The sequence below is a fragment of the Chlorocebus sabaeus genome, chromosome 12, assembly GCF_047675955.1.
Source record: "Chlorocebus sabaeus isolate Y175 chromosome 12, mChlSab1.0.hap1, whole genome shotgun sequence".
Classification (NCBI taxonomy): Eukaryota; Metazoa; Chordata; class Mammalia; order Primates; family Cercopithecidae; genus Chlorocebus; species Chlorocebus sabaeus.
The window spans coordinates 56,162,632-56,177,807 of record NC_132915.1 but is presented as its reverse complement, the minus strand read 5'-3'; the positions used below and the strand labels follow the sequence as shown (position 1 = coordinate 56,177,807).

The 15,176-nt window shown below is 36.9% G+C and overlaps 1 protein-coding gene across 5 annotated transcripts in view; it reads right to left on the bottom strand.

Moving 5' to 3' along the window:
• Positions 1 to 15,176, bottom strand: part of IFT74 (intraflagellar transport 74) — a 119,248-nt gene that overhangs the window by 19,291 nt on the left and 84,781 nt on the right. For all 5 annotated transcript variants that reach the window (XR_012094820.1, XM_073021691.1, XM_073021693.1 and 2 more), the window contains one exon: positions 1,390 to 1,443. Coding sequence is in view for 4 of the 5 variants with exons in the window: in XM_073021691.1 (XP_072877792.1) it covers positions 1,390 to 1,443 (54 nt within the window). In the remaining variant the exon portion in view is untranslated. The remainder of the gene's footprint in view (positions 1 to 1,389; positions 1,444 to 15,176) is intronic.

The following is a 15,176-nucleotide window of genomic DNA, read 5'->3' as shown; positions in this document are numbered from 1 at the left end:
GTAATCTGTCGATTAGTGGCCATATGAGATTTTTATATATACACAAAAGCATAAATGAACATTGTCTTTCAGGGGTTATTTTTTAAGGAAAACAAACCATAATTAATATGTGGAAAGAAATCTGAACTAGGTGACCTTCTATTTTAAGATTCTGTAGTATAGGAATTCTTTCCATTAATTCAGTAAACATTCATTAAATGAACATTTATTGACACTTAAGTGCCAGATACCATACTAGGTAGTATCTAGTAATTTCTAATATTGTGGTGTCATGACACATTGTTCCTTGATTTTACACCTTTCTCCCTTACCAAAAGACTCAAAAAAATTTTTTTGAGATAATTTTTGGTATTTACTGATATTTTAAAGAAAACTTGGTACACTGTAAAATAAGAGCTGACAATTACTCTTTTATAGCATGCCTCCATGAAGGTAACTATTGACATCAGACCTAGATGAAACTCTAGTATTTTGTTAGAATTCAGATTCTAGCAAAATGATAACTTAAAACGAAACCAGTAATAGATAATACATGCCAATTTAAAAAAAAATTGTAAGTGTATAACAAGTTTAAGTGAAAACCAATTTATAAAATCAGGCTGAGATTATTTTTAAGTGAATTAGAACTGTAACAAAAAGTGACTAAAATTACAGCTGGTGATAGAACAGAGTGACAATATCTGATGTGAGGGCTAATAAACAAGTATTATGGAAAGCTAAATATAAAAGTGAAAGATACTAAAGGTGAATATAGTGAAGCATGTAAAAGAGAACATTCAATCAATAAATGGTCTATAGCAGCAGTCCCCAACCATTTTGGCACCAGGGACCGTGGAAGACAATTTTTCTATGGACCAGGGCTGGGGGGCAGATGCGGGTGATGGTTTGGGGATGAAACTGTTTTACTTCAGATCATCAGGAGTTAGTTAGATTCTCAAAAGGAGAGTGCAACCTAGATCCCTCACATGCGATAGGGTTCACACTCATATGAGAATCTAATGCTGCTGCTGATCTAACAGGAGGCAGAGCTCAGACGGTAATGCTCGCTTGCCAGTGGCTCACTTCCTAGTGTGTGGCCTGGTTCCTACAGGTCTGCAGCCTGGGGGTTGGGGACCCCAGTCTATAAGCTTTCTCTATACAGACTACGAATGTAAGTACTAGCTTTAGAATCTAGCCCCAATGTATAGACATTCATCACATATCTTTTTAGAATTTTCTACCCATCTCTAAATTATGCTAGAAACTATTCTTCAAGGCAAAATGCTTTGAATGTCCACACTTCTGCATTTATTAGCCATTGTATCTGCCCAAAATGAGGTCTCTGATTTGGTATAAATGAACAGCAATCTGAAAATATTATATTTTTATATCTACAAGAATATCACTTACTGTCCATATTTTCCTCCCTTTTTTTTAGCTCCTTGTATTTCTGGTTCATTTCACCTATGAGAGATATAAAATACAACATTAATTTCAAAAATTCCACATACAGTGCTCTAAATTAAAAACATCTTTTTAGTTCTCTCTATGCCGTTACTCATTGACTATTCAATGTGTTCCATTAGGTGAAATTCTTTTACAATGACTTATGTATAGAGACTTTTAAAGTAGATATATGCATGTACCTTGAATATGTGGAACAAACAATATGATTGGAAATAACTTAAAGGCTTTCCATTCCCAACCTGGGGCTATTCACCCTATACATGAACACTATGGGTGCTGAGAAACGTAAGTTCCCAAGAAAGTCCATTCCATCTTTGAAAGATCACCAGCAAGATAGCAGAGTAACTTCACTCACAGAGTTTATACTCTAAAGATTTAACAATTAATTAAAATTATAAGGTACTAAGTGCTATCATAGGAAAAATAAAAGATGCTATAGGAGCACACAGCAAAGGCAACTAACCTAGGTCAGGGTTACAGAGAAAGTTTCCCTAAACAAGTAATATTTAAGTTGCATTATAAAGAATAGTAGGAGTTACCTGGTCAAAATACAGAAACTGCAAATGTCAAAGCATTACCAGTAAAAAGTTTCAAAGTGAGGATGAATATGGTAGCATAAAGAACTGAGGGAGTGGTATGGCGGAGGCAGAGAATGAAGTGAAAAAGTGGCACAAAGATGAGGTAGATTACAAAGCACCTTATAAGATCCACATTAAAGAGTTTGGACTTTCTCCTAAGGACAATTACTAAAGAATTTTAACCAGGGAGAAGAAATAATCCGTTTGCAATTTTGAAAAATATTTCCAGTCTAGAGAATAAAAGAGAAGTAAGATTGGAGGCAATAAAACCAGTTAGAAAGTTGTCACAATAATCTGGGTGAAAGATGAAAGCTGCCTGGAGTAGAGTGGTGGTAATTAGGATGGAAGGTAGTGAATTATTTTTTGTGACATTTAAGAGCCACAGTGAATGGATTTTGATGAGGGTTAAACAGGGAGGAATCAAGGATGCTTCCCAGGCTTCTGGCTTGGGCATCTGAGAAGATGGTAGTATGATTAACCTAAATGGGGAAAAAGTTGAGAAAGAGTTGCTTACAGCAGTTTTGCACATGTAGAGTTTAACAAACATGAAAAGCAGGTCTAAAGGTACAAAAATCCAAGGCCTAGAAAAATGAATGAATTCTGCCATTTTAGCCTCACAGAGGGACCCATTAGTAGGAGTGGATCATGATTATTTTATGACAATAGGATTTCACTGTAACAAAAACTGAGCCTTGAAGGAACATGGCAGCTGCCATCTGTAGAGAAAGCAGACAGCGACACGAACCTCCATCTGTGCATATACTTGCTTGGTGTTAAGTGAATTATGAGAACACAAGGGTGATGGCAAAGTCAGAGACATGGATTAGCAAACAGCTTTTCTGCCTTCTGGTCTGAAAAGTTTTCTGAAATTCATTGACGACAATCCTGATACTGAGAAAATCTTATGTCAAGGCCTCCAAAATATTACTGGTAGTAAAAAGCTGCAAGTGAAAGCTAATGTTTAAGGACAGTAAATACCTAATGTCACAAATTCCTAGCCAGGCTACACCTAGCACCAACGGGAAACCCTGGATCCACTCAGATAAAGCTCTAGATGGATTAGCAACTTTACTGAACTACTACTCAGGTCAAATGATCAACCATGGTCTCAAAATACACTAATGCACCCTGATTAACTGTGAAGAAGAGGCCAGAGGTAATCTGTTATTAACTAAACAAACTTTGTCTGTATATGTGTGTGTGTGTGTGTGTGTGTATGTATACACATTCGCAAAATATACTACAGACAGGGTTTTGAGTGGGAAACCGAAAGAGTTGGAGTTTGTAGCATACATGATCTGGGATACCCTTATAGGAGGAAGATGTGCATATAAATATCATTGCACATGTGAAGTGGCAGAAAAGCTACTATCTACTGAATGTGCCATGGCCCATGTTTCTAAGAAAGTCCTAGTTTCTTGTTCTGGCTATTTAAGTTCCACTCTTGGCAGACTGGTCAGGCATTAAGGGATTAGGAGGGAGGCCTGGATCCTAGACTTTACAAGGATTTAACCATCATCTTATCTTTCTTCTTTTAATCTTGAGAGAATTCCTACACATGATAGTTCCAGTTTCTCATCTTGCTTTTAGACCCCAACACACTGCAATGAGGCTTTTCCTCCTCCTATTCCAATGAAATTGTTCTCAGTGAGATTATACGACTGCTTAATGATCAAATCCAAAGGGCAGTCAGTTATCTTACTCTGCAATATTTGACACTATTGATACAACCTTTCGACTTTATTTGCTTTCCTTTATGTTTTGTTTTTGCTTTTGGGGGGGACGGGGGGCTTCTCTGGCTTTTCTTACTCTCAGATCATTATTTTTCTGTCTTCTCTTCATGGGTCTGCTTCCTTCTTCATTTACATTCTAGAGTTCTGTTCTTAATGAACTTCTAACGCTATATCCATGGCAATTTCATACATTCTTGTGGTTTAAGAACTCTCAAATTTAATATATTGTCTGATTTTTAGATTCTTTAATCTAAATGCTTACTATATATATTTATTTGGAAGCCCTTTCAGGAAATCCTAACTCAGTATATTCATAATTAAACTCATAGTCTTCCCCCTCTTTATTCCCTATTACATTTGGCTGTCCTCACCATCCATTTATCATTCAAGTCAGAAACCTGAGAGGAGACTCCTCCCTCCTTCTCTCCTCAAAGTCATCCTCCTAGTTGCCAACAGATTGAGCTGGAAGACATAACTGGTTAACGTTTACAGCTGCACAGCTGGCCAGCTGGATTAGATGGGACAGAGCTCCCACACATCTCAGCAGATTCCCAAGCTTCACAAAACTTTCTCCAATATCACTATTGCTAAGAAAGAGAGTGGTCAGAGCATTAGTGAACTTCTCTATTTTGTGATTTCTCAGTGGAGGATTAGTATTTGAGTTGCCCATAAAGGCAATGTAAATGTAGGCAGTCCTAAGGTAGGGTAAAACATAATGGTCATTAGCAAATCTATCCTTAGATTCAGTATCACAGGACAGGACAAGACTGTAGATAGACGGAAGCAAGTCAGTGTATCACAATGAAGGTACAAGCAGTTAAGCAGAAGGCTCTAATGTAGTAGAATCAACAATGAGGAGACCAAGGGAGAGGGAAAGGGACACAATGGTAAAAGGAAGGTAATTTTGGAGATATCCTTTAATTCTAAGCATTTGATGTCAGCATAGTTCTATACTCGTTTATTTATTTCAGATAAATTTACTGATTATCTACTGTGTGCCACATACTGTAATAGGTGTTGGGATATCAAACTGAGTAAGATAGTTTCCATCCTATTCTCAAAGGGCTTACACTCATTAGGTGTATAAAAACAAAAATGCATAATGCAACATAAGTGCTCTAACAGGTATGTATGAAGTGCTGTGGTAACCAGATGCGTGAAAAGAGTTCAGGAGGATTTTTCACAGGAATTATACTGGCAAGGTACTTTATCAGGTAACATGGGGATTAAAGAAAAAAGTAAAATATTTTCCTTTGAAGAATTTATACTCTAATAAGACAAGTATACAAAAATGTATACTATAAATTCAGGCTTTTTCATCCCCCAAGTAGGAAAGAAGAAATGACTATGGGCTGTTAAAAAAAGACTAGGGCTACTGTAGAACCGACACCATTGCTTTTTGATAGTCTCTGCTATAGCCAGCAGTGGAGAAAGGGAGTTGTGCTCTTCTTGCACTGCCAAAAGTCTCAGCACCACCAAAACTATCTCTGTCCTCACTGCAAGGAAGTTCACCCCACACTTTTACTTCTCTGGCATCAAATGACATTCTCCTGACTCAGCTTTATAGGTTTTTATACTCGGAGAAGTAGTTCTGCCCCTAAGGTCTGGTTACCATTTTCCAAATAGGTGGCTATCCCAATCTTCTCTCCTGATCAATACACAACAAAGCATGTACTAGTAACTCTCCAGATCTCAAGGCCCCCAACTCAGCAAAGCCTACTGATTTTAGAGTTGAAAGGTCAACAGAAAACAAAATCAGGGAGATGGGGCAAGAAAAAAAAACTCCACAGGACTTCTGCACATCCAGATTGTTTCTTAGCACTTGAAATACTTCTGAAGCAGGCAAAGTCTCCCAGTACCCTTCCTTCTTCTTTTTTTTTTCTTTTGAGACAGGGTCTCACTCTGTCACCCAGGCTGTAGTGCAATGGTGCAATCTTGGCTCACTGCAACCTCTGCCTCCCAGGTTCAAGTGATTCTCCCACCTCAGCCTCCCAGGCAGCTGGGGCTTCAGGCACGTGACAGCACACCCAGCTAATTTTTGTTTTTAGTAGAGACACGGTTTCACCATGTTGGCCAGGATGGTCTCGAACTTCTGACCTCAAGTGATCCACCCACCTCAGCCTCCCAGAGTGTTGGGATTACAGGCGTGAGCGACCCCACCTGGCCTCAATATCTTCTATGTGGCATAGTTTCTATCCCTATTACCATTCTGGTCACTCTACTATGAATGAGCTCTAGTTTTTCTCTAACCCTTTTAACATACTATGCCAATAAACTTAAAATTCCAAGAAGACCGTCACTTTCCATAGTCTATATAACCACTTTTTGTTATGCAATCTAGGATTTCAGCTGTTTTCAAGGCTGTATCACATTAATTCATACTATCTAAACCCCTTCTAACATTTTCACGTATTTTAGTGAGCCAGAACACTTTCTCCTCCCTGACTCCTGTTTCAATTTGAATTAGTTGTGGTGGCCTATAAAATTCCATCCTTTTGCATTCAGTCTCTCTCTCCCATCTACTTTTCACATACCATTATTACAGTAAGCAGCAAAATAGTATACAAAACACAGTCATTCCGTGGTATCTGACGGGGAATGGTTTCAGTACCCCAATCCCCTCTGTAGATACCAAAACCTAAGGATGTTCAAGTCTGTTACATAAAATGGCATAGTATTTGCATATAACCTATATATACCCTCCTGCTATATACTTTAAGTCATCCCCAGATTACTTATGATAACTAATATATTGTAAATGGTTGTTACACTATGTTGTTTAGGAAATAATAACAAGGAAAAAAAGTCTGTACATGTTCAGTAAAGATGCAACCATTGTCACAAACTACACGGTACACATCAGCAACAATGTAACATTTTTTGTTTTATTTTCATTTTAAAAATAGAAATGGGGTCTTACTATGTTGCCCAGGCTGATTTCGAACTCCTGATCTCAAGCAATCCTCCTGCCTCAGCCTCCTACAGTGTTGGAATTACAGGCATGAGCCACCATGCCCAGTCACATTTTCTATCAACACTTGCAGATGACTTTCATTTAATGGCCTGAAAGAGTACATTAACATGCATCAAAACTCTGGCTTTTCTGGCTGAGCACTGTGGCTCACAACTATGATCCCAATACTTTGGGAGGCCAAGAGGACTGCTTGAGGCTGGGAGTTTTAGATGAGCCTGGGCAAAATAGTGAGGCCTGTCTTTACAAAAAATTTTTAAATTAAAAAACACACACACACACACACAAACCCTAGCTTTTCTCTCTTGATAACCCTCATTTGATGATTATGACCATTATAATTTCTATTTGGTGCTCATGGTGCCCATATGGTGAGGTGATGAGATGCACAGCACTGTAGGTAAGTGGTGAGACATGAGGCTAACTTGAACCTTCTAATAGGACGTCGGAAAGATCACTTATGCTGGAAGAATCTTCAAGCGTTTAAGGTCAAGGCTTCATAATACAGATGGCTTTAGTTAGGAACGCTGTTCTAGGAAGCTGTTTCTCCTTTTTCCTTGAATCATCAAACAACTCTTGCAGTGGTTGTAGGCATGTTTGCTATCCCTCAGGTGACATGGAGGCTTTGTTCCATTGAAGGATCATATCCTTTAACACTTGCACCTGTTGAAAAACTGATGCAAAGTTTTCAAGTATCCAAATTGATGACTGTGTTTCCTCTAAATCTGTATCACTGTCATCATCTCCTGTAGAGAATTTCAGCAGAACCTTGAGTTCCTTGCTGGTAAGGGTTTCTCTATGCTCTTCTATGTGTTCCTTGAAGTCACCCTTGATCATGTCAGAGAAGCATTCCCCATCAACTTCCTTTGCAACATTCAAGATATTCCTGGGCCAGGTGCGGTGGCTCATGCCTGTAATCCCAGCACTTTGGGAGGTCAAGACAGGCAGATCACGAGGTCAGGAGTTCGAGACCAGCCTGGGCAATATGGTGAAACCCCGTCTCTACTAAAAATACAAAAATTAGCTGGGCGTGGTGGCATGTGCCTGTAATCCCAGCTACTCAGGAGGCTGAGGCAAGAGAATTGCTTGAACTCGGGAGACGGAAGTTGCAGTGAGCCAAGACCGTGCCACTGCACTGCAGCCTGGGTGACAGAGTGAGACTCCAACTCAAAAAAACAAAAACAAAAAGAACCATATTACTGACTTCTGCATCAATAATGGGGAAGCTCCTGAAATCACTGACTATGTCATTCCATAATGACTTCCAACATGCATTGACTGTCTTGGGCTTTGGGGCATCTACAGCCTCTGTAAAAAGCACAACTACATTTGCAATTGTGAAGCTCTTCCATAAATCCATGACACTGTAGTCAAGGTTAGCATCAAGGACAGCACAAATCCTCCCGAAGATGAGGTGGATGTACGTCACTTAATGCACTTGCTGATGCCTTGATCAAATGGCTAAAACAGTGAAGTTGCATTTGCTTTAGGAGGCAAGAACATCACTGCAACATTGTTATTAGTGAAGTAGAGGGATCAGGGATGGCCACTAGTAATGTCAATTATGAGGATGACCTTGAATGGCACCCTGTTCTCTTCCAGGTATTTCTTCATTTTAGGAATAAAAACGAATTCCAGGAACAAGATGGCCATCACCCAAGCCTTCCTATTGTGTTGCCGGAACGCAGGCAGGCAATTTTTGATTTTGTTTTTAAGGGCCCAGAGACTGTTTGGTACACAAGACCTGGCTTGACCATGTGACCTGTTGTGTTGCCACATAGCACCAGAGTAAGATGATCTTTCCAGGCTTTGAACCCCAGAGCCTGCTTGACACTCTTAAGGATTTAGGTATTAGGCCTCTTCTTCCAGAACAAGTCTGTTTCAACACAACTGAAGACTTGCTATGAAAGGTATCCTTTGTCTTCTGAGTTTCTTGAGCTCTTGTGGGAATGCTAATACTGCCTGGCCATCAGCTAATGCTGATTCTCCTGTGATCTTTAAGTTCTTGAGGCTGTAGTACTTTCCACAGCTAACTAGTCATCCCTTACTATCCTTCAATTCCTTCCTCTCACTCTCTTCAATTTCCTCACAGGAATGCTCACAAAGGTTAAATGCTTTTTCATACATAATTTTGCCATCAACAGGGACATGCTTTTGTGATACTTTGTCTTCTCATATATTTGATGTTTTCTTCATCTCTGTAAGCAATTTTTTTTTTTTTTTTTTTTGAGATGGCTTTCACTTTTGTCGCCCAGGCTGGAGTGCAATGGCACAATCTTGGCTCACTACAACCTCTGCCTCCCGGGTTCAATCAATTGTCCTGTCTCAGCCTCTCTACTAGCTGGGATTACAGGCGCCCACCACCACGCTCGACTAATTTTTGTACTTTTTAGTAATGACAGGGTTTCACCATTTTGGTCAGGCTGGTCCTGAATCCTGACATCAGGTAATCCACCCACCTCGGCCTCCCAAAGTGCTGGGATTACAGGCGTGAGCCACCGTGCCTGGCCAGTCTCTCCAAGCATTTTATCATGAATCACAGCAACAATTTTTTTGCCATTGTAGGGGCAGCACTAACACTTCCACAAATGTCAGCTTCCTTCTGTTTTATTGTGCCACTTTGGTAAATCACACGCCACTTTTCAAAAGATCTAAGATTTTTAGTTTCTTGTTGAGAGACGGCACTTTACAGTCTCTCTTAGTCTGTAAGGGATTTCTTTCACCATATAACTGATTTTTAGGAGTCTTTTTTTTCAAAGAAGCAAAGAGTGAACACAAGTAGCCAATGAACAAATTGCCAGATGAACAGTACTCAAACAATGGGTGCTAGAGAGAGACTGGGGATCTGTGAAACAATGGGAGGCTATAGCAGGGTATTCTTCAGTTCATTCATATGGATTCCGCATAGTGCTTATTAGCACATGGCAGGTTCAAACTTGCTTTTTGAAACTTTCTGTATTTTTTTTCAATTATTTTCCATCCATAGTTGGTTGAATCTGCAGATGAAGAACTCGTGGATACAGAGAATTGACTGTATTACTAAATTGCTATGGTAAAATGAGTATATATAAGCTTAATGTTTTAAACTAACCTTGGCATTAGGTTTCACCCAATTTTCTAAATACACATTCTCTGGGAAATACAGTTGACCCTCGAACAACACAAGTTTGAACTGGGTGGGTCTACTTATATGCAGATTTTCTTCTGCCTCTGCTATCCCTGAGATAGCAAGACCACTCTTCCTCCTCTTTCTCAGTCTACTCAATGTGAAGACAATGAGAATGAAGACCTTTATAATGATCTACTTCCATTTCATAACTGGGAAATAATAAAAATCTTTATAATTCTCTTAATAACATTTTCTTTTCTCTAGCTTACTTTATTGTAATACAGTATATAATACATACAAAATATGTGTTAACTGTTCATGTTATTGGTAAGGCTTTCAGCCAACAGTAGACTATTAATAATTTTTTATGGATCAAAAGCTATACATGGATTTTTGACTGCATGGTACACTCAGCACTCCTAATCCCAACGCTGTCTTGAAGGGTCAACTCTCTCTCTATATATATATAAAATATATAATAAAAATATATTATATATCTTATTTTAATATATATTTAATAAATATTTATGTTATTTAAAATATATTTACATATAATATATAATAAATATATTAATATATAAATATAATATATAATATATATTTTATGTATATATTTATATATTAGTATATTCATAATGTATAAAATATATTTCTATATAATATAAATATATAATATATATTTATAAATCTATATATTACATATTTATTTATTAATATATAATTATACATTAATTACATATTAATAAATAAATATATAATATATGGTATTTATGTATTATTATCTATATATTAATATATATTTATATATTATATGATAATATATAATATATAAATATATTTATAATATATTTATATAACATATTTTATATATTTTTTATATAAACATAAATTATAATATATTATATAAAATGTAAATATAAAATTAATATAAATATATTATATTAAAATATGTTTATATTAATATATCAAATATTAAATATTAATATATGTATTTAATATATAAATTATATATAATTATATAAATTTAATATATAAATATATACTTAATATATATTTAATGTATATTATGCAATTTTTTTGGGTTTTTTTGAGACACAGTCTGGCTCTGTTGCCCAGGCTGGAGTGCAGTGGCATGATCTCGGCTCACTGCAAGCTCTGCCTCCCAGGTTCACACCATTCTCCTGCCTCAGGCTCCCGAGCAGTTGGGACTCTAGGCGCCCACCAACACACCCAGCTAATTTTTTGTACTTTTAGTAGAGACGGGGTTTCACCATGTTAGCCAGGATGGTCTTGATCTCCTGACCTCTGATCTGCCAGCCTCGGCCTCCCGAAGTGCTGGGATTATAGGCACGAACCACCGTGCCCGGCCAGGGTCATCTGTATTTTAAATTTGGGCAGAAAAGTTTCCTTACAGCTATGAAAACAAGGTCAGATAATTATTTCTAAAGACAGGAGGCACTTTAAAAACTGTAATTGTGATTTTTATATATTGTATAAATTGTATAATTTTTATTAATTATCTAATTATGTAAAACAAAAGGACTATGTGAAGTTTGTTCCAACAGAGTACTGTATATAAAATCATATAGTATAATTGGCAGTAGTTGGCATATACTAAACATAAGGTCCTTAATCATTTTCAAAAGTAGTGGTTATCAAACTTTAACATGAATCAGAATCACAAGGAGGACTTACTGAAACACAAATTGCTGGGCTCTCTCCTTAGGGTTTCAAATTCAATAAGTCTGGGGTACTGAATTTGCATTTCTAACAAGTTTCAGATGGTGACGATGATCCTGGTGTAGTCATAATACCACCATTTTAATGAAAGATTCAAAGTATAGTTTAAACAATTTCTAGATTGAACAAAAATAATTCATTCTTCTTCAGCAGATATATGTTGGAAAACCACAGAATAGCAATGGATAGATGCCATTTGAAATACCAGATACCAGAAGATAAACCACTTCGAAATTCAATAAATTTTGTACATCCTGAAGGAAATACTGATGGGAAAATACTTTCTAAAGTATGCTTTGGGAAAATAACTGCGGTAATGTTATTCAATTTTCCTTTTATAAATTAACAGCATTGATAAGTCACTAATTAATATTTATGAGTATATTTTAAATTGATTGCTATTATGAATGTGTTTTGTGTTTATATATTTACTATTTATGTTATTGGTAAGGCTTCTAGCCAACAGTAGACTATTAATAATTAAGTTTTTTTAATTATCTAATCTAATTTTCACAATAACCCTAAGAGGTAGGTACTGTAATTACCTCCATTTTAAAGAAAAAAACTAAGATAAAATAAGATTAAATAGCATAAATAGCATGTCCAAGATCAAACAGCACAGCCTGAATTTGAATCCAGGCATTCCAGTAACAGGACACGTGCTTTTAAATAAAATGATTCTGACGGGGCATAGTGGCTCACAACTGTAATCCCAACACTTTGGGAGGTCAAGGCGGGCAGATCACCTGAGGTCAGGAGTTCAAGACCAGCCTGACCAACATGGAGAAACCCGTCTCTACCAAAAACACAAAAAATTATCCGGGCATGGTGGTGCATGCCTGTAATCCCAGCTACTTGGGAGGCTGAGGTAGGAGAATTGTTTGAACCTGGGAGGTGGAGATTGTGGTGAGACAAGATCACGCCATTGCACTCTAGCCTGGGCAACAAGACAGAAACTCCGTCTCAAAAAATAAATAAACAATAAATACATAAATAAATAGAATTATTGTCTTTAACATTTTTTATTTTACCTTCCATAACTAAAGAAAAAATGGTCCTAACCTAAGCTTTAAAACTCTGGGTATGAAAAAGTATACTACAGACAAACCAAAGTATTGTATTTTGTTATTTTACTACTTTTGAATGACACATATAAATTATGCAGAAAGTTACCATGAATTCATTCAGAATTTAGGACAGTAATTCAATATTCTTATAGCACTTTGTGTATATTTCTATTATGATGTATTTACCACATTGTAGCAACTAGTTATTTGTATGTACTATGGTATATTAATAATCACATATTTGGTTTTACAATCAACTCCACATTTAGGAAAATACTTGAATCTGGAAATTAATCATTTTTGGTGAGTAATAATGCCCAATAATCCCTCCTGGAGAGACATATGACAGTGACTGTACTTTGTTAACTCTATTTATTAATCCTACTGTGTATATATTAATAGATGCTCAGAAAATTAGCCCCATCTTGTGGATCACAGTAGTACTACAAATTCAGGCCTAACAGTCAAAACTTTGGAACTGTCAGTGATGTGTACATTATCTTGACTGACAAAAACTAAAAATCGTATAGCTAGCATTGGTGAGGAACCACTTTCACATACTGCTTTTAGTTGTATAACATAATATAAGCTTTTTTGGGAAGAAATTTTTGGGAAGAAACCAGTTGTAAATATAAATAATATTCTATTCAAAATTTCACTTCTAGAAATTTATTCTGTAGAAATAAATAGACGAGTTAATAAACATGAATGTACTACAGTAGCACTGTTCTTGGGAGTAAAAAGTTATAAACAGCCTAAATATCAATGTGGATACAATGAATCCTATGTAACAACAATCATGGGGGTAGTTAATGGTTGTCAGAAGTGCTTAATATGTGTACCAGGCACCTTTTTTTCTTCTCTCTCTCTTTTTTTTTTTTTTTTTTTTTTGGAGACACGGTCTCACTTTGTTATCCAGGCTGGAGTGCAGTGGTGTGATTTCGGTTGGAGTGATTTCGGCTCACTGTGGCCTCGACCTCCCAGGTTCAAGTAATCCTCCTGCCTTAGCTAATAGCTGGGACTACAAGTAGTTGGGACTATAAGCCAAGCAAACATCACCACGCCTAGCTAATTTTTGTATTTTTTTGTAGAGACAGGTTTTCACCCTGTTGCCTAGGCTGATCTCTAACTTCTGAGCTCAAGCAATCCACCCCCTCCCAAAGTGCTAGGATTAAAGGCATGAGCCACCACACCTGGACCAAGAACCATTCTTAAGTCTGACTTTAGAGCCCTAACATTGACCACTATGCTATACCATTTCCCAGAATGAAGTATATATCCTCACAGGGAAGAATGTGTATTATACAGTTAAATGAAAAGACTCAGGCTCAGAAGAATTGTATATTAGTATTAGTCCATTTAAAAATATGTTTGTAAATGTATTTAAAAAGTCTAAAAGCCTAAACATCAAACCATAAACCATGATTTCTCTGAAGACTTGGATGAGGAGAAAGGAGATGACGTTTTACTTTATATACTTTTCCACTGCTTGCATTTTTCATGTTAAATACATGTCAGATTCATATTTAAAATTACAATTTTAAAAAATTAGCTAATCTGAATCTTCAAAATAATTTTAGTAGTTTAAGGACTTTTTTTTCCCTTTTTTTTTTTTTTTTTTTTTTTGAGATGGAGTCTTGCTCTGTCGCCCAGGCTAGAGTGCAGTGGTGTGATCTTGGCTCACTGCAACCTCTGCCTCCCAGGTTCAAGCGATTCTCCTACCTCAGGCTCCTGAGTAGCTCGGATTACAGGTGCATGCCACCACGCTCAGCTAATTTTTGTATTTTTAGTAGAGATGGGGTTTCACCATGTTGGTCAGGCTGGTCTTGAACTCCTGACCTCGTGATCCACCCGCCTCGGCCTCCCAAAGTGCTGGGATTACAGGTGTGAGCCACTGTTCCTGGCCAGGACATTTTTTTTAAAGCTGGAAAGGATGACCTCATATAAGCTGAGGCTAATTGCCCAGTTAATGAAAGCATGAGGATGGTCATTTAAGGCAAACACACACAAAATTTTTTTTAAAAAATCAGTAAAATGATGTACCTTCAAGGTGCTTAAACTCTCAGAAATTCTAGGTAAGTAAGGTTTACAATTGTCATTTCTTGGTATGAATGGCAGGTTGAACATGCACATCTAATTTTGATCCTTCCCCAAACCCCACTAAAACTATAGTAAAAAGAATTTTTAAAGGTATAAACCCCCAGCATATAGAAATAGGAGAAAATAGCAATAACATTTTGGAAGCTGAAAGCAGATGGACAACTGGTAACTGACCTAGCAGAGCTGAGAAAGTCTAAATCTAAGCCAGTATTGGGTAAAGCTGAGAACTATCCTGATTTCAAAAGGCTCAGTATTTTTGCATAGAAAACTGATCACCTTTTTGTGATTTGTGAAAGACTTTGACATGTCTTATAATAGTAATGCTGTTCTTTATAGAATTTATTTAATGTAAGGGAATACACTAGTAAAGAGTAAAACCAACCAGGCACAGTGGCTCACATCTGTAATCCCAACACTTTGGGAGGCCAAGGC